Consider the following 20,054-nt stretch of genomic DNA (forward strand, 5'->3'; position numbering starts at 1 on the left):
TGCTTCAATTCTCAATAAAATTTCTTTTAGGTCACTTTCTTCGAACTCATTTTTTTTATGATAAACTATTAAATTTTAAAAGAAAAATTTAGAATCTAAAGCCATTTCTTTCACTGGCTCTTTAGCAAATGTTAGATGGCAGTCTTCATAGGTACATTATAATAAGTGGACCTGAGTCGGAAACATGACGTACCGTACCATAATCTTCTCACCACAAATTAGTTCAAATTTTATAGATATTTAATCAAAGCAATAGATAGATGAACGCATAGTTGTAACCGCAATGATGTAAAATGACAGTTGTTCTGTCAAGCAAATGTTTTGTGTTAATTCTGAAAGGTTTCAGATTTTCTTTCACCCTAAGGAATTTAAACATTAGATTGCTTGTGTAGATAGTTTTGAATTCCACAAGTTTTGTCAGGGTTCACCCCAATATCTCATTATATCACCGAATTCGGTAGAAGCTTTATGTGTAGAATTCAAATTTCTCTTCAAACCATTGATCCAATCTCTAAAGATGAATAAATACGTAATCGATCACAGATAAAAATCTTCTAAATAGGCTTGGTACGACGAATGAAATCAATGATAAAAACAATAGGTAGGGAAGGGATTAGCTATGCGGTTAGCGTATTGGATTCCCACGTGGAGGTCTCGGGTTCGAATCCAGCTGCTGACCCATAGATTTTCTCTTCCTAGGAGCTTCTTACAGCTCACTGTTTGGTGATGGAGAGTGTTGTCTGTAACGTGTGAACACTGTCCGGAGGCCGGCTGTGCACTGAAAAAAGCCCCGGGCGCCAATAATAATAATAATAATAATAAAGAAAAAAGTCTTCATCTGAAAAAAGGTACCTCAAAGTAAAAAAAAATCGTTCAAAATATTCGCACTTTATACCATATTCTTCAAGCAATCACAATTGAAAATAAATTATCTAAATTATCACAATTCTTACAAATATTACACAGGTATTAACGCTTTACAGCTTAGTGAAATGGTTCTTTACAGGAGGCGAGTGTACCCTCACTTCTGAGAACCCCTGAAAGTTTATAATTGATGTTTTTTTTGTACGAGAAGTTAACGTTCTAAGTTAAAAGACATCAGCTTTGGTTGTTTTCTTAAAAATATTGAAAAACTCTTAGAAAATTCGCTCTTCTATTATTGCCACATACTTACTACTGGAAATATTCGCACTTTATTTATTATTCGTTAATGCTATAAAACTAAGCATTAATGCTGGTACAACAGAGGGAACAAACTTTACCCCCTCATTAAGAGATGATTTAACTGCTTCTGAGATAGTTTTTAAAAAAACTGATAAACCGATTCAGTATCATGTACTTTCTATTTCTTTGATTTTAGCCAAAACCATAGTGACCGGGATTCTCCAGGAGGAACATAAATAGAAATTTAAACTCAACGATATTTAGGATCTCTGGTCAAGGCAAATAGAGACCTTAATTATTGCTCATAGAATCTCAAAAAAATATATTTCCTCGAAAACTGCAAAATTACTGTCCCTGCTCTCATGAAAGGTAAAAGAACTTGTAAATAAAAACACTCTTTTCGTTATGTTATTTTTATTTTTATAATTAAAAAACCCTTACAAATACATGTCGAATAAAATAATATATATATTTTTTACTTTAAAAATAATCTCTTAATTGCTGGTTTTTATCTTAACTTAAACACATCTAATTTAACTAATAACCCTACCCAAAAAAAAAATAATAATAATTTTTTTATACACGTGTATATTTTGTCAGATTGTAGAAACTTATCCACTACATACAATGCGAAAATTGGGTAAAAATTAAATATTATATAAAAAAAGAAGTTATTAAATATTTGGCTGAAAGATTTTTAGCCATTGTTTTTTTATAAGCAAAAAAGCAAAAAATCTTATTAAAATAAATTATGAAAAAAAAATCAGTTCATTTATAATATATAAAATTATAAAAATAAAATGTATATTATATTTCTATAGTTTTATTTAAAGAACATTCTGAAATGAGCTGCATGTAAGCAATTAACATCGTAAATCTGTACATCTCTTTTATTTCACGTTTGCTTTTTAAATTATTAACTTGTAAAACAAGAAACAGAAAACTTAACAAAAAGAAAAAATTATCAAAAAACAATTTTTTAATATTAAATACTTTCTTTTTTATAATAATCGAGGGGGGGAAATAGTTTATAATATAAATATATATATTTGTATACAGCATTTTTTTTCCTTTATACATTTAACTTAAAACTTTTAAAAAAAAAACTATTTTCAATTAAAATGTTTAATGATTACTGTATATTCCATTACTATTTATTTACTTACATAAAGAGACATAATGTATCAATAATAATTGTTGGATTATGCTTTTACTTTAATTATATTCTGGTGTTCTGGGGCCATTGTATCAACAAGTTGCAAATGGGCATACTGAATCACTGCTCCATACCATCAGAGGTTACAAGCGTTGCTTTTTTTCACGTATTATTATTATTTTTTTTAGCGACAAGACATTGAAGGAGTGGTGTATTTACAGTTAGGTTTCCGATAGGCGATCATTTTATCACTCTTCATCCCAATGGGACAGATATTTGGACCAAAGAACCACTCTTTGGCAATAAACAGAAAAAAAAGTATTTTGCAGCATGATAATGCAAGACTTAACTATTCGCGTCAGACAGTCTCAAATATTAAGGAAGAACAATGTAGATTAAGGGAGAAGTTTAACCTGCTTATAATCCAGCTTTCGCTTTTCTGGACTCCCACTTATACCGATCCATGGCTATAACATGGCAAAAATTTTATTACGGAGGTTATATAGAATTACCATAGTGTAATAAGGAAAATTAGTTGAAATGAAATTCTCCACATCAAACTGATGATCAACCTCTGAAGCTAACCACATCTTCAACAACAACTTTGAATTAAACAATGGTATTGCCTCCAAAGAACCTTTGTGTTGCCCATGATTAATTTAATTACCGTCAAAGGTGTAACAACTTTAAACTTGTTGTGATACAGCCCTTACTGTAATCCCTTAAAGTAATACTGACAAAAGCAGACTTTTTTTTTTACTCTTATTAATGGATTCGCCGCCAAGCAGGGATCGGCAATTTGTTAGGTATTTCCAAGACATGTGTAGTGTAGACAGGAGAAATTACAGGGGTAAATCTTTGTGAAATTTAATACATACGACTGAGAGATTTGTTAGTTCAAGGCTGATAATAAGTTCGAACCATTCGCGTAAAACTTTAGAGTTCCCTAACGTGGTGATTTTTACTACTTTTCAAAGAATAACGATTCAAACTATTGAAATGTAACTATTTGCTAAGGTGTGCTATTCGGCTGATGTTTAAATACTGGCTAAATTTCCTCATATAATATTTCGGATCATGCAACGCAGTAATAATACGAATAATATCCAAAACAAGCTGTTCCAACGTTGCATCACATAATTAAAAGTTATGCAACGTTGATGCACCACATCCATTAACAACAAGTGGATACTTGGCTAACGAAATCGTCATGTTGCATGCAAACAAAAATTAACTTGTAAATAAACTAACTTAAAAGGGAAAGGAGGAAATATATATATTATATATATTAAAAATTGAAGTATTTCAATTAAACTAATTAGAAATATATACAAAATAACAATATAATTATTAATAATTGTAATTATTATAATAAATAAGAAGTAACTACACGATAGGAATAGGTCCGGAAAAACACAATCTATTGTCATTGTACGATAATTTTTTAGTAATGTCTCTAATCAAAGTTAAAAATAAAATGCAACAAATAATAGAAATTTGTAAGTGAAATGGGATATCTTTCTTCTTTTAATAATAATAAAGTAAAACATTAAGAACAAAAAAATCTATTACATAAATTAGATCTTTTTTTCCTAACATTTTTGTTTTATTTATTGTTCATTAGTATACATGTATATATTTGTATTAATTTTTTAAAATTTTAATTTCTATTAAAACTACTTAACTCACAAAGATACATTTCCCTCTCTCAACACCATTATTTCGAACATTGTCAATTCAAAAATTTATGAGCATGTACAATTTTTTTAAATAACATTTATCAGAAATTTTTACATTTTTTAAAAATTTATTTATATAAGGTTTTTTTCTGTACAGTGTGGGATAACTCAGACAAAAAAATATATGTACGCAAGTATGTACAATTAATCAACTGCTTCTATTTATGTGTAAAAACTGCATTAGCGTTACAAAAAAAATATATATATAAAATTTAAAATTACAGCAATAATAAATTAAGTTTACAAGGAAGACAGATCACGAGGATTTTCTTTCTTAACGTGACAAGCCAGATTTCAAAATTAATCAAGAAGCAAAAAGTGTCCAACTAAATTAATAATTACGATAGCTGGTCTTCTAATAATAATGTATACTGAAGTTTTAATAAGGAAGATCTGAGCTTAGTTAAGAAAAAAAATCTCATAAAACTTAAATTTTTTTTTATTTTTTTTTAAGTTTTGTTGAATCTTTGCAAGCCCTCGATTTCCTTTTGCTTTCTATTTAATCACAATATAGTAGGGAGATGTAACACAAATGGCTATTGACTCTTGTGGTGGTATGGTGTCAAGTATATGAACAATGATCGGTACTGTTCGACGATTAAGACAATTAATTCGCTGTTAGACACTAATTATGGAGCCATGGTTAATCACAGACATTAAAACACACCTAGAAATCGAAACATGAGTAAATGGGAAGGACTTAAACGGAAAGAGCCTTGGCGTGATTGTTGATAGACGGCAGGAATAGGTAAGAATGTTATGGCGGGAAATTGGATGAACCTATTAAAAGAAGGTGTGTTCGAGCAATTACCGGATCGAAATAGGGGGGTAGAGACAAGAATCACAAATACCTTATTTTAAGAAATTCTTGTTGACATTTACTTAGTGGAGAGAGTAAATCCAGAAAATATATGGCATGGACTTAAAGGAAAGGAAACAAGTCCATGGCAGAACAGAAATACCTTTTATGACAACGCTTTAAGGGTACACTAATTCGTGAATTAGAGAACTGAGTTGTTAGTTTACCGTGTTATTATTAAAAATGTTTTTAAAGTTCTTTTTTTACGATTTTATTCTTCGCCTTTAAGGTTTGCGGCTCCAGCTTTCTGTTTATTTTTTCTTATTTTTGACTTATTCAACCTGGTAGTTTGGTGGTTAATTTCGAAGCGCGGATTTCGAGCATTATTTGAAGAGGTTACCTGAAAGACATCGAATGACCTTGTTTTCTCAAGTTACACCATAAAAATAATTGCACGCCTATATAACGTAGCCTTGTAAACTACCCGTCTAACTGAAACTGAATAGGCGATCCATACGCAAAACACGGTATTCAAGGTTTGTCAATTGCGTTCAACAGCCAAAAACTGCAAACAACCATTCTGCATGTGCCAGTCCACCTAGCCCCAATTTCATTGCCAGTTAAAATAAGTATCACCTTGTTACCTAATCCTTTAGTAATTCATGGATATTCTATTCCAATATCAACATATCTGTGTGTACTGTGCACTCCATTTCTTTATGTGCGTACATTAACGAAAAAAAAAACAGGAAATAGATTATGAATTACTGCAGCAAAATTACTGCAAAAATCAAAAATTTTTAAAGAAAACCCTTCCTCTCCTGTTCTGATAAGAAAATCTAATAGAAATCTGAGATAATGCAACTTTGAAACTAATTCTAACTTCGGAAAATAATAACAATTGTATTAATAAAAATAATAATTTTATTTTTTGGGAAAAATATATTGCACTATACTAAAAATATGAAAATTATGTCGGAAAATCTTTTTAAAAGTTTTTTCTAAATGTTCTTTCATATGAATAGCAAAAACCACAGTGCAAAACAAAAAGAAAAGCTAGCAAATATAAATTATTCTCTTTTTATTAGCACTTGTGTCTGACGGAATAAGAAATGGATTTATTTTTTTTTATTTTTTTGGATATTAAAGGGAACAAATACAAAAGTATAAATATAAAACTATATTATGTCTTTAATATTTAAACATAATTATTAAAAAATTCAATAAATTGGGTACAGTTTTATATATATATATATAATTTTTCTATATTTTTCTTTCGTTAAGCCAGTGAAAGTAATTTCTAAAGATTATTCTTTTGATAAATATATTGTATTTTTATAAGAAGAAAAAGAAGTAGAGGAAAATTAAAAGTAAGAGAATAAGCTATAAACAAAATAAAAAAAGGAAAAATGCAGCACCGTTAACAGGAGAGAAAACAGATTTTTTTTCAAAATGAAATGTGCAATTCTCTTAACTAAAACAATTTGCTAAAGAAACAAGCTAAAAATAAAAACCACCTTTACACCACGACTTCTAAGTGCGAAACAGAACATATGCACTGATGAAATATTACACACAACACTTTCTGCCGGTTGGTTTCTTTTCACTACACAAATTGTATATTGAAAAAAAAAGAAAAAAAAATTGTATTTTTTACAACTTATACAGAGGCAAAGATGTTTATTTTTATAACTTGATTTGTAAAACAATTTATTTTTTTTCATGTTTATTTACTCAAAAATTTGAGTCTCTATCTTCTTGTATTTGTATTTATTAAAGAAAAACACATAAAACACCGATTGGCACTATAACCAAATAAATTATTGTTTAAAACAAGGAAAATAACCATATCTTAGTTCCTTAAGAGGTAACAAGGAAAACAACCGTCTTAGTTCCTTAAGAAATAACTTAATTCTTTTTTTTTTTATTTCTGCCAAGTTGAAAATGAAAAATATACAGAGAGAAACAAATTAATATATCCCTTTCCATTTCTAATAATAATTAATAATAGTTAAAATATATTTATTTACATGTGCTTCTTAGAAACTATAGTTAGTTTGTATTTAAGTTTTTCATAATCGAAGTATTACAGTACATAACAAAAATTGTTCGTTAGAAAAGGAATCTTCTATTTAAAAAAATTATATAAAATTTAAAAAAGCGAAATAGCTATACTAAATTTGGTGCATTCGTTTTACTTGTAAATAAAGAAATATTATGGTTTTCTTTATATTTATTTTTTTAATAAATTATGAAATATAACTAGAAGAAACAAATATTTAAAAAGAAAAATCTATTCCCATATATTTTTTATTTTTATTTTTGTAAAGATAGTGAAACAAAAGGTTTACTAAAAAAAAAAATCATCGGCGTTTCCCAAAATTCTTGAATATCGTGTGAAATTGGAAGCATGCATCAATTAATTGATAAAATATTGATGGTAGATTCTTTATATAGTACGATGATTATTTTACCATGGTTGTTAGCACTTATTGTATTTCGTTCAGAGTCATACAATAACTTTCTCGTGGATTAAAAAGAAGATACAATTTTATAAAAGACGTAGATAATATTTAATACTAAATGCTATTTCATTAAAATTAGAACCTTATTTTGCTAGAAATGTTTTTTTTTTTAGCCCGTTACCCTCGCAAAAATAGCCACATGCCACACCAAAACTATATTATTGGTGCCGAAACATGTTCAAATATGTTCCGGAAAGTTTAGAAATCTTACTTCAGAATATAAAAGGCTGATCTAAGCTGGCTAACAGCCAATACCTGACGAATGTACCGAGAAAAACAAGAAGAAACATGGTGTAAAATGTGTAGATCGAAGAAAAGCCGACATAGAGATCACAGCAACCATGTAGCTTCATTGGTTGGTAGGAATGGAGGCGAGAAGATTTGCTAAGTGTTTCCTAAAGAGACAGGATAGGATTGAAAAAGCTGGGATACCAGACAAACATTTAAGGAAGAAAAAGTCTAGAAAGGTCTAGTCTGGAAGTCGCTTTAGCCCACATTAGATTAAGGAGAAAGAAATAGCGTTTAACCTTCCTTTAATTACCGCCTTTTTGCCCCTTCATCGTTATAATGTTATAAAGAAACATTTTTTCTAAACTAGATAGTTCAAAATTTACTTGTCAACATATGTGCAATTAATTATTTTTTTCTCGCCTGATTAAATTGAAAAGTTTTTTTTTTTAAAGAACCAAAATTCTATTTCATCTTGCATTTTAACTCCATGAAAAAGTTATTAACCAAAAATTTCTATAAATACTGTTATTCAGATTCGGGATGTGCGAAAAAATTGTAAATCAAGATTCGAGCGTTAATTCAAACTTGGATGATTTTTTTTTTCTTGAAATAAAATCATTACAGTTAAAAAAATAATAATAAGAAAAAGAAGAAGAAGAAGCTGTATCTATACATTTTAACAGCAGTCCAAGACTGTACCCTAGTTAACAAACCTCTTTTAAAAAAGAGATTTCCTTTATAATTTTATTTATTTATAAACTATAGTTATCCACACATTTATGTATATATATAATATATATATTTATAAGTTATATATATAAATTATATTTAGGCATTTTGTTTTTTTTTTCTTTTCTTTCTGACCATTCTGGTCTAAAATCACTTTTATAAAGTGTTAACTGTTTTGTTAAGTTGTCGGTGCCGCTGGGGAGGGCCATCACTCTTGTTCTCTACCAGCTTATCACCAACACGTTATTAATGCTGCACAACAAAAAAAAAGTACATAAAAACAGTCAATACAAAATTCTCACATACATTATTTTATTTTTCATTTTTTTTGTTAGTTTTTTTTCAATAATTTAAAGAAATAATTGTACTTTTTTACACTTCAGAATCATTGAAAACTATTTTACTTATTTTTAATAGAACAATTATAATTTTCAACAAGTTCAAACAACAAAATGATCTTTCTATGTCGTCAATTTACACATAAAAACGGGTGAATTCTGTAAACAGCACTTATGACTACATTTATTAATACCACTATTGAACACCACATTTTTAGATTATATTATAAAGTCCATTTATTTATTCTTTATCACTTTTATATATATAAAAAATATTATTTTCATCTATTTTTTTGTACACCTATAAAACTAAAAAAAAATTAAAGTGTATCTGGCTAAATTAAAAGTTGCTCATTGTGGATCCAAATCAAAACCTAGAAAAGAAAACAAACCAAAAATTCTTTTATAATTCTTAAAAGTTTAGAATTAAATATATTATGTGAAAAAAATATACTTTATTATTCATAGTAATGATTCTTACTCTTTATTATAATGAACTAGAGTCATCTGCGCAAGAACTATTTCAGCTCTCAATGATTTGGAAGGAATAAATTGAATTATTAATTCTGCAATGGTGATTTCTTTAACCAGAATGATCTGAAGACCACTAAAATCCTCTTTTCGAAAGTCGAAAACTTACTTTTATGGCAACCCATTTTATCAGAAAGCCAGCAGCAGACATACACAGACCAATTTTATAAAAACATTTGAATTCTCTAAGAAGTAGAGAATGTTTCTCTCAGGGAAAACTCAAAATTGTAAATCTACGTGACTGCAAGAAGTGAGAAAAATTAGTTTAGAAACTAATTTTGTGACGACTAAAATGTTGGGAAGGGTTAAGCTGGATGTATCACTAGCAACTTAAAAAGAAATAAAGGATAATACTATGGCTGACCTGGATAGTGCGAGACAGCAAAGTGAAGTCGAAATCTCTACACTATACTAATTAATTTATAAACCAATAAATCTGATGATGAATGAAAGTCCGAAAACGTTCAGGGATTCACTTTATACGCGAGGTATGACGAATAAAATCAAAGAATAAACGATGGTAGTCAAGATGGTCGCAATCACAAAATAGGATTTAGACAATGGGTTGGAGCATATCAGGCTTAGTTAAAATGTGAAAAGAGGGAGTGTAGAAAAGCTGCAAATCCTGCTAAATAAACGAAACAATGTGAATGACTACTACTCCTCACGGAATGAAGAAAAAATAATCTGCTTTTTATCGTCAAACAAACGAGAGACTCATCTGTCCTTTGTAAAAAAAGAATAATCTGTAGAAAGAAGATTAATGATTCTTTACTAAGGTTTCATAGTAACAAATTCACTAAGCATAAATACCTAACAATCTTGCTTGAATAAGTTTTCGCATACAATTTAAATAGATAACAAATATAAAAATAACACAACTCAGGATGGTATGTCCAATTTTATGCAACTTTCTTGAAACTTACTGAAACAAAAGTTGTAATATTCATAATACCATGTTGTACGAAGCATAATGTCACACCACTGCCGTAACCTCTCTAAATACGTACTTAAAGAGCTAGGTCTGAAATACGACCGTTATTTCGCTGACTTTATAACAACATTATGTCAAAATTCAATTGAAACGCTTTAGCAATTGACTGTTAAGAAAATTTAAGTCGTTTTTAGTATTTACCCCTTCCGGCGGACTGATGTTCTTCCAAGTCGTAATAAAAGTATTAATTTCAAACTCAACAAATTGTACAAAGTTAGAACCGAACAAGATACTAAAGGTGCACTTAAGAAGAAATCTAAACTTTTCTCTTCTTAAGGACCCACTTTAAAGTTCAGAGGAAAAAAGTTGACAACTAAAAGTAACAGGGCTGCATGAGTATGGTGTGAATACGAAGGTCTTTCGGACCTTTATCGAGTTAATCGCTAAAACCTAAATGATCTATTTAGTAAAGTGAGTGTTTTGATTAAGTAATTTATTTATATTCAATTGCTGATTTTGTACTTTAAAAGGGAAAAATAACTACCAACCCTACTTACTTAATCGAACTCTCCAGTTAAGTTTAAAATAAAAATTAAAGATTAACGCGTATGCAGTTAGTATGACAAGATTAAAGAATGCTGGAGCCATTTTCGTAACCGGATATCATAACAATTAAACCAATAAAGTTAAGTGCTTAGTGTTGAGTGACTTTGTCAAAAAGCTTATTGTTGGTTGCACAATGGCAGTTAAATAAAATAAATCCCCTTTATCACACGCTTAGAATGTCTATTTCCAGTGAAAGCGCAAAATAGAAAATTGCACAATTATAATAATTTCATTTTTAAAGGGTGTGAGACAGTAAAAATTTGATTTCCATTGTTGAAGTTTTAAATTTTAAAAAATGTGCTTCAAATTTGAAATAATTTAGGTACTTAATTCATAAAAAATATCTTTTAATAACAGGCAATGAGATCGCGAATAAATTAATTAAATGGCCTTTTAGATAACCCCACCTTTCCACCGCTGCCATAAAAAGGATTTTTCTTAGAAAATATACCAAAAAAATGTTATTGAACTACTCGTAATTTTTTATGCGATGAGCATATGAAGAGTATATAAAATGGTTGGAGCAGTTTTTTGAAAGAAAGAAAGAAAATAAATTTATTTTCCTGGGAATATTGTCCCCTAAGAATAAAAACATGTTCCATTGGAGGCCCTATTGGTTCGGCCAGTATTTTAGATATTTATAATATAAAAAATAAGTAAGTATTTACAAAAATAAGAATTAAAATTAAGGAATTAAATGAATTCAATTATTCTTTCAGGGGAAGCTGGGTAGAAAGGAGATAATTAAACAAAAGGGATTTAAAGATGGAATGGGTAGGAGCATGGCGGACAGATGAAGGTAAGGAGTTCCAGAAAGGGGTAGTGCGTATTAGGAAGGATTTGTCTAAGGATGAAGTACGGTGTGAGAGAATATAGAGATCAGAGGGACGAGATCTAGTATTACGAGAATAGATCGAGGATTTGAACTTTAAGAGTTGGAATATATATGATGGTCTTTGAGAATGGATATCTTGGAAAAGGAATGAAGCCGAAAAATACTGACTGCAGTAAACAGGAAAAAGCCACTTCAATTCATCGTAGCAGTGCGAAATGCGAGAGTCTCTGGGAATGCGGAAAATAAATCGTATGAAGCAGTTTATGAGGCGCTTGAGCTTAGCTTCAATATCACCAGAAAGACAACCATACACTAAGCAACCGTAGTCGGTAAAATAAGAGAGGAAACTAGGAGTTACTATTAAACTGCTTTAGGACGTGGATGGAGCGGCGAGAGATTTGGGAAACATGGTTTGGTTTTTCCAGGATAGGTTTTGATCAAAAGTGATACCGAAGTTCTTAACAGAGGAAGAATATTTTATTGGGATGTCATAAAGGAAAAGATTAGGAAGAGGAACCAATGATTTAAGGAGTGAGTTGGAGCCAATAACATTTGCTTTGGTCTTCTCTGCAAAAGGATACGTAAATCTCTGAAAATCATCAGCATAGAGGTGGTACTAGGAATAGGAAATGGAAAGAGGAAGGTCATTGAAGTAAATGGAGAAGAGTGTGGGAGATAAGGAAGAACCTTGAGTTATACTACGTGACAAAGGAAGAAGTGAAGAAGAATTACTATTAGGAGTGACGACGAATTGGGAACGATTAGACAGTTTTTTAGTAAATCCATTTAGAAAATTGCATTTCAGGATGACTGATTTTTACCAATACCTTTAAGTCGCAAGCCCTGATGGCCCTTAGTCGAAATATAATCAAATATAAACTCTGCGATATCCCGGGTTGACAAGGAATGCTACTTTAAGTTACAAATATTTCAGCATTCGAAGTTGGTTGCAACGATTTTCTATAAACTTTATAAATACTGCAAACTCGCCGGTCTATTACTATTATTTGAACAATTTTTGAAAATTACTTCATTTTAATGGGGTTGTAAGGAAGAGTTGACATTAGGCCTACTTTTGGTGAAATTTAATTTTTAAATTATCAGTATTTTACAGGCGTCAATGGGTTTCATTTGAACTATACCTATTATATACCAAACGGCAATCACTTCGTTTAAAACTGCGGTTCTGGGAAAGTTGAGTTGTCTCGCTTCTTTACCACAAACATTTTGTTGGAGAAACAATTTATATTGAATACACATCTTTTCGTACAACTTCTAAGTTAAAAGAAAATGTTGTAACCAGGGTTAAAGAAAATCTTGTAGGCACTCATACAAGTTCTTTTACAAGTGAGTAGATTATGAATTCTTACAATTTTATAGATTAATTTAAATTTACTTTTTTTTAATTAAAAAAAAGTAAAAAAGCTATTGAGACTCCACATTTAGCCAATTTCTTTGCTACCAATTCAATTAATTATTTAAAAAATTGGAAAATCTAAGTATGAACTGTTTAAATGGCTATAACCAATTAGTTGTTTGGATGTTTATATTACTAAACACTCAAAAATCGGAAAAATTAAATTACAAACTCAGCACTTGAAAACATTCTTTGACTTTTCGGTCATTTTCGATGATCCTGTTGAAGAAATTGCAACTCGGACTTCAATTAAACTCGAAATCTTCAACCTACTTCCACTAAAAGTATTGAAACATATTTTCTCCATTTTTAAGGCTCTCGTTGACCAGTCACTAATGGTCTGCACTTTCTAAAGACAGAAAATATTTTACCGCTTTGAATCAATTTCGCAATTTACAAAAATGTTTACCTTCAATCATAAAAAAAATCAGCTCCATTTATGGAGTTATGTGATTTAAATATGTAGCTTAATGTTCAATTTAAATTATCACTTTTTTGACATTTCCACATGAACTTCCTGTTTCCAGTGGGAATTTATGTGATTAATAACTAATTTTAATGGTGTTCAGCATTTTTTTTTTGTGTACATATACATATATTCTGGGAAATGCCATCTGCCTTCTTTGTTTAATATTCTCCGACTAATTACTGCGAAGCACTAATTAGCGAGCGCACTGTACTGTAGTAAACTTTGATGCCGTTAGATGTTGCCGAGCTTAAATAAAATTTATTAAAAATAGAGAGCATTTTTCGCCTTGAAATCGCATCAAAAAATAAAACATGTTTACAAAGGATGTATCTAAAAGATAAATGTTATTTCCGTAATTTCCTTTCGATTATGGAAATGATTCAACTTCTCAGAATAATAACTGATTTGGAAGTCGAGTTAACACTAAAGTAATCAATCACCTATTTTTTGAGGCCGTGCTTATCGTCCAGCTATTAATCAGTTGTCTTGGACGGGGGCCAGATAATTTTAACATCAATGTTCTTTTTAATACCAAGTTTGTATGAGTGTTAAAATATCCAGGCAATACTAATTAATTCTTCTTAAAAAGATAATAAATAAAAACAAATAAACGAAAAAGAAAAAATTGTTTTATTTCTAAAAATAATATGCAATCATATATTATAAGATCATGCTTTTTTTTTTTTTTTTTTGCTGCCATTAAGTGGCCCAAACGAACTCTAGGTAAAGCAAGAAATTGATTGTTAACAGGAGAGACAGTGGAAAATTATCCATGTACAGTTTAAAAGTTGTGTTTAATTTCTCATTCTTTCTTTTATTTAATTATTTATAACTCTCTAGATTAATAAAGATTTCCCGTCTACTTATAAAATTATACAATTAGAAATAAAATATATATATATATAAAACTAAAAATATTGTTTAAAAAATAATGATGATAATAATAATAAACTAAAAATTATATAAACTTTCAAAAGCTGTCAACAAAATTAATATTACTTTAAAATAATATTCATCGAATGATTAATTAAATTATTTATTTCTTAAGGTGCTGTTATCCTTATTTATCGTATCTCAAATACGATCATTAATGTGATGGAAAAAACTTTATTTATTTCTGATTTTTTTTTTCTTTTATGAAGAGGGCAATATAAAAATTAATTATCGATTAAAAGAGGTAAATCGATTTTTTAAGACCTGAAAAGAGGAAAGAAAATTTTTTTCCCTAAGATTTATGGTATGAAAAATAATAATATTAAAGAAATCATACTCAATGTTGATTATGCTGCTGTTGCTGCTGCTGTTGTTGTTGCTGCTGCTGTTGCTGCTGTTGGTGTTGCTGTGGATGATGTATCAAGATCTGTGTAGGCGTTTCATGTTCTTGCTGAGAACTTTGCAACCCTGTTTGGTTATCACCTGGCCCAACTGCTAGAGCAGTCTCGTCGACGGTTCCTTGTACAGCAATTGATTCCTCTTTAACACGTTTAGCTAAATGCGATCTAGCGTGTTTTCTTAAATGGTCCTTTCTATGAAATCCTTTTCCACATTCAGGGCATACTTCTGATTTTTCACCAGAATGGATCACAAAATGTAAATTTAGATGTTCTTTTCTCTTGAAACCTGAAAAAAATTAATGATTAATTAATTAATTAATAATGACTTTTGAATTAATTATAATTTTTTCTTTTTTTTTTAAGAGAAACTAATTTTCTTTGCCACATTTTTACAAGATATGTACTTATACCTGAACATTTTTAAGATTTGGAAAAATTTTGCGTTACAAATTGCTTAAACCAATACGATTCCCATCCCAACTTTTTTAATTTAGTCTTAGATACTGATATTCGCTATATTTCATCCCTCTTAAGACTTCTTTTGACAAAAGAGCTAACTGTAGCGTAGGCCGATGATGTGCATCCTGACCAAATAGTATTTTCAAAAAGTTTATATAAATCGCGAAAAAATTTATTATTCAAGTTTATGTGGTTCTCTAGAAAAGTTCATGAGAAAGAAAACTATCAGTGATAAATAATTTAATCTTTAAAAAAACTTAATTTAATTCCAATAATATTAAAAAATGAATAGGGAGTCAATTACACTGAAAAAAATGAAACTAAAGAAAAAATAATAAACTGTTGTAGATTGTAGCAACAAATGCTTTTTCTCGCTGCAAAAAGTCTTTGATACGAGAGGTGGTTTTACATAAAAGTAACGACAGTGAAAAAAAAAATTAATATCTAGGAAGGGAGGTAAATCCCCATAAGATATAAGGTAATGAAGGCCATGATCCTTAATGAGATAAGAGGAGAAAGATAATGATCCCTATTAGAAGAAACGTCAAATAGCTAGAATTATGAGGTTCAGCGAAGCTGGTAGCCCTCGTAAGTTGGGCATATTTCTTTCTTTATATTACATCATTCCCTTATCTATATATACATTATTAACTTGAACTCAATATTTTTTAAAAACCTTACGTTATTTATTTTACGAAATAAGTTTTTCAGTTTTATTAACATTTCTAAGATTTTCTTTGAATCTTAAAACTAAGTATTCAAGTTAAATAATAATAATAACAATAAAAGGTAAAAACTAAATGTATTTACCTTTACAGCAAACAGAACAAATATAAGGCCTCTCTGGATTGTGACCTAATTTATGTCTTTCCAGATGTTCTTTTCTTTTCAATCCAGCACCACATATATCGCAAATGAATCTGAAATAAGGAGTAAACAAACATCAATTTTTTTTTTTATTAATATTTATTTAAGCGTGCGTTTTGATGAAGCAAAAAAGTTCATACGGAATGGATAACTTCGGGTACATGCGTTATTTATTTCATTTATTTTTATCGTTTTTGTACACATCCTATTTTCTAGTGAGAAACGAGTTGGCCAGAAGTCACTTTTTTTTTAAGAGCTTCGCCAGAGAAAAAGAGAAAAAAAAAATCGAAACTGTGAAGCTGTAAGACAGTTTGGAAAGTAGCTCGCTTATATAGACCGTCATGCAGTATCACAAACTTGAGTCTGGCATTCGTTCACGGATTGTCATTATAAATATTGATGGCTCAAGATAACACAGTGCCCGCCAAAGAAGAGGTCATTCTTTTTTACTTTACAAAGAAGCGATGTTTGTATTTATAGGGTTGGTACTTGGATACTTAAAAATTAGTAAATACCTATTTGTAACCAAGTATAATTACAATGGACAAAACGCAGAATCTATCTGGAAGTTACGATCTTAAGTAACAGGAAAGGAATGTAACAAAGCTTAAGAAATATAATGTCTACTCTAAATGCATACCTGCGTTCAATCTTATGAGCCACAAGGTGCTGTTCTAACATCTCCTTGTCAGGGTACGCCATATTGCATTCAGGGCAACAGAAAAGGGTAGTGCCATCCAAAGCTACGGCTATATGGACTTGACCAGGCCTGGGCCTTCTTGGTTTTGGCGGTTTTTTCTTGTATTTCTTTTTCTTTTTACCACCTTTTAAATCCTTTAAAGAAAAACAAATACTTTTAAAGAAAATAATTACTTTTCTATTAATAGCACCCACAAATATAGCAACAATAACTAGAAAAATATATAAATGATTAAAAAAGAAACATAAGAGAGTATTGACCTCAGTGGTAGCCATTTGGGGTTCTTCTAACTCTTCAGTTTGATTAGGATCGCCTTCGCCAAGTGGTGACGATTCAATGGCCGACTCACGCTTAATAGTTTCAGCAGAAAACTTGAGAAAGTGATGAAGCGACAGTGGTAAACCTGAAGGGGGCAGTCTGGATAGATAATCTGCCATAGTGGTTGTAGCTAATGGTTGCCATTGGCTAGTTACACCACCCCCACCTGCACTTGCACCACCGCCACCGCCCCCACCAGCACCTCCACCACCGCCCCCGCTACTGCCGTTAAAAGTTTCACCTCCGTCTGCTAACAAAATAAAATCATATCACATACTAACTCTGAACGGATAGTTTATTTAACTAGGTTGAATTTGCAAACAGCAAGAGGGACTTTCACAGACTAACTGGTAAGTCAGTCAAGTGTCATTCTTGACTCATACAAATTTCGTAAGCGCTGTTAGTGTAAGCTTCACGTGCTGCTTCAGGTTAAAAGTATCAATAATAAACTGTTGATATGCTTCGGAAGTCTTAGAGAGAGAGAAAGCTATGAGTCCGAAAGATATAAGGAGTAGTTTACATTTTTCAAAGAGGTCGTATGTGTACCGAAATTGAACCCATTTTGGCGAACCTCAACATTCAGAATACATTGAAATTATTGTAAAGGTCTGTGTTGCGAACAAGAATCATCGTCGTAAGACATGCATCTGCTTGTAATTTCTGGAATAGGGATACATCTCTGTCAGGGTTTATCATTAAATAAATTACCATCACTAAGCGTAAACCATTCTTAAATCTTTGTCTGATTTAAAAGTGTACAAACCCTCAAGTATGAAGCTTGGAAAACTGATACCCTAATCATAGGTAATAATGGCCGTTATTTAAGTTCCCCTTAGTACAAGAAATTTAAACGTGGCGGTGACCACCACAGATCTGCTGCAAAAAGTAAAAAATTTAATTATTTACAATAGATAAATAAAAAAAGACAAAGAAATTCATTTTAATATATACAAACTTTAAATGAAGAATTTTTAAATAAAAAAGTTTATAAATTAAACTATAAAGTTTAGTAATAATTACACTTCCAATTACACAACATGCTCTAGTCATTTCTTTACGCACGCTCTTACAGTATCTTTTAATGACGATAGGTATCACAAAATTCCAAAGTAAGCGCGACAGAAACAATGAGCTTCTTCCGCCATCTAGAAGCCTCTCCGTTAAAATAGTTTTAAATATTTCCCTATCTCTTACTATGTTACATCTATTGAAACCTAAACCAAATCCAGATTATTTCATCAAACTCATTTATTTTCTATTTTTTATTTTCAGTGATAAGTTCCGGAGATCGATCGCAGAGTAATTTAAGTAATTTGTCTGATTTCCTTAACTAAGGTAAATTTTTATCGTCAAGCGAGACAAGAGATATCGATCTACTATTAATTGGTCATTAAAATTTTTTCTAGCACAATAAGGTAACTATATTCAATATGTCACTAATATGTTAACCTATAATGTCAAAATAACATTTTTCTTCAATTCTTCTCTATTATCTCAATGTTTAGGTTCTTCCGTTCTACAAAACAATGAGCCGCAGCCATTTCTAGATGGACAACATTTTCATGTCTTCCAGATTTGCTCTGAAAAAAACGATCTTTAAGTCAATTTGAATGCAACTTTAGCGCTGAAAATGGGCGGGCATGAGGTTATCTACTTGAAAGTACATTCAAAATAAGGCAATCGTCAAGAGATATTCAAATAAAACTGAATAATTTGTAATATTATTATTCAAAAATTATGACGCGACATCTAAGGTCATTGGCACCCGGAGCCTTCTCTGATGCACAACCTCTGGGCCGTGTTCTCTCGTTACTGACACTATCCGTCACGAGAAAATAAGCTGCAAGAAGTTCCTAGGGTATGGAAGACGCAAAGGACAGCTGGACTCGAAATCTGGAATACCGCGTGGGAGTCCAGTGTACTTATTATAGGGAATCCGTTCCATTTTTGTATGACTTTTCTGTAACAAAAAGTCTACCGAGAAGTCAAGTGAACAAAATTACTTAAGTTACCTACGTTCTATGTATATTTATTTTATATTTAATAAATTATATATACATATATGTATCCTTTTACTTCATTTAATTTGACTTGCACAATTTTTACGAAAAAAAGTAGTAACATTTAAATGGAAAGGCAAACTAAATATTTGCAAGAAGACAAAGATGAAACTAAAGCCATGCAAAATTATAATTCATGCTTTAGGTGATAACTTTGTTTAATTAAAATTATAAATGAAAAATTTTAATGTAATAATATTCTTGTAATACATTTGGTAAGCCAACAGAAGAAACAAACAATGATGAGCTCCATTCATCAATAATATATAAGATTGTATCACAGAAGGAGTACTATTCCTTGTGTAATCTACATTAAGAATGTTAGGGAGTATACATCAAAATGGAACATTGAGTATTTGAAAGAAGATCTTTAAAAAATTAGCAAGATTTCTGGAATCAACACATTCGGCTTCATAATTTGTTTTGAAAATAATTTTTTACTTTATTTCATTAGCATTAACATCGGTAAGGTGAAACGAGAACGGTTTAAATTGTTCGTGGGTCTCGAATATGAAAAATTTGAGTACCTCTGTCGAAGTCTTTTTGAGCACAACTAATCGAAATGTTACAATTATTCATTAAAGACCAATTATTAATTAAACGAACAAAAAACTTTCATATCTGACAAAGGAACAGAGCGATTTTGCTGAAGTTGTTAAAAAAAATCTGCATGCCATTTTTAATTAACAACATATTAACAAAAATAATTTGTAAAAAGTTCACAAAGTAATAAATACAAGTGCACTTCTGTTATTCTTATATTAATATAAAACCTTACTGTACACTCAAATTTTCAGTCGCAACATCTTACTTCATAATATTCAGAATTCTTCGAAAATTTTA

The 20,054-nt window shown here is 30.2% G+C and overlaps 2 protein-coding genes across 9 annotated transcripts in view; one reads left to right on the forward strand and one right to left on the reverse strand.

The window, feature by feature from the left end:
- LOC141460673 (uncharacterized) overlaps positions 1-19,962 on the forward strand; it is a 53,820-nt gene extending 33,858 nt beyond the window's left edge. Inside the window, exons 5-6 of one of the 2 annotated variants that reach the window (XR_012462279.1) lie at positions 18,424-18,566; positions 18,657-19,962. The gene's annotated coding sequence lies outside the window, so the exon portion shown is untranslated. Of the gene's footprint in view, positions 1-1,360; positions 1,378-18,423; positions 18,567-18,656 lie in introns of those variants that run through there. The other variant, XR_012462280.1, reaches the window with a different exon arrangement.
- The window catches only part of LOC141460667 (uncharacterized), a 30,340-nt gene continuing 12,549 nt past the window's right edge, over positions 2,264-20,054 (reverse strand). For 4 of the 7 annotated variants that reach the window (XM_074140905.1, XM_074140910.1, XM_074140909.1 and 1 more), the window contains 4 exons: positions 17,094-17,401; positions 16,774-16,967; positions 16,077-16,186; positions 14,081-15,093 (listed from right to left, as the gene is read on the reverse strand). In XM_074140905.1, the coding sequence (XP_073997006.1) occupies positions 14,744-15,093; positions 16,077-16,186; positions 16,774-16,967; positions 17,094-17,401 (962 nt within the window). In that variant the 3' untranslated portion in view covers positions 14,081-14,743. Of the gene's footprint in view, positions 8,596-8,699; positions 9,056-14,080; positions 15,094-16,076; positions 16,187-16,773; positions 16,968-17,093; positions 17,402-20,054 lie in introns of those variants that run through there. The other 3 variants (XM_074140903.1, XM_074140904.1, XM_074140906.1) reach the window with 3 other exon arrangements.

Source organism: Rhodnius prolixus, unplaced genomic scaffold (assembly GCF_049639745.1).
Source record: "Rhodnius prolixus isolate KJV_2025 unplaced genomic scaffold, Rpr scaffold_6, whole genome shotgun sequence".
NCBI classification, from domain to species: domain Eukaryota; kingdom Metazoa; phylum Arthropoda; class Insecta; order Hemiptera; family Reduviidae; genus Rhodnius; species Rhodnius prolixus.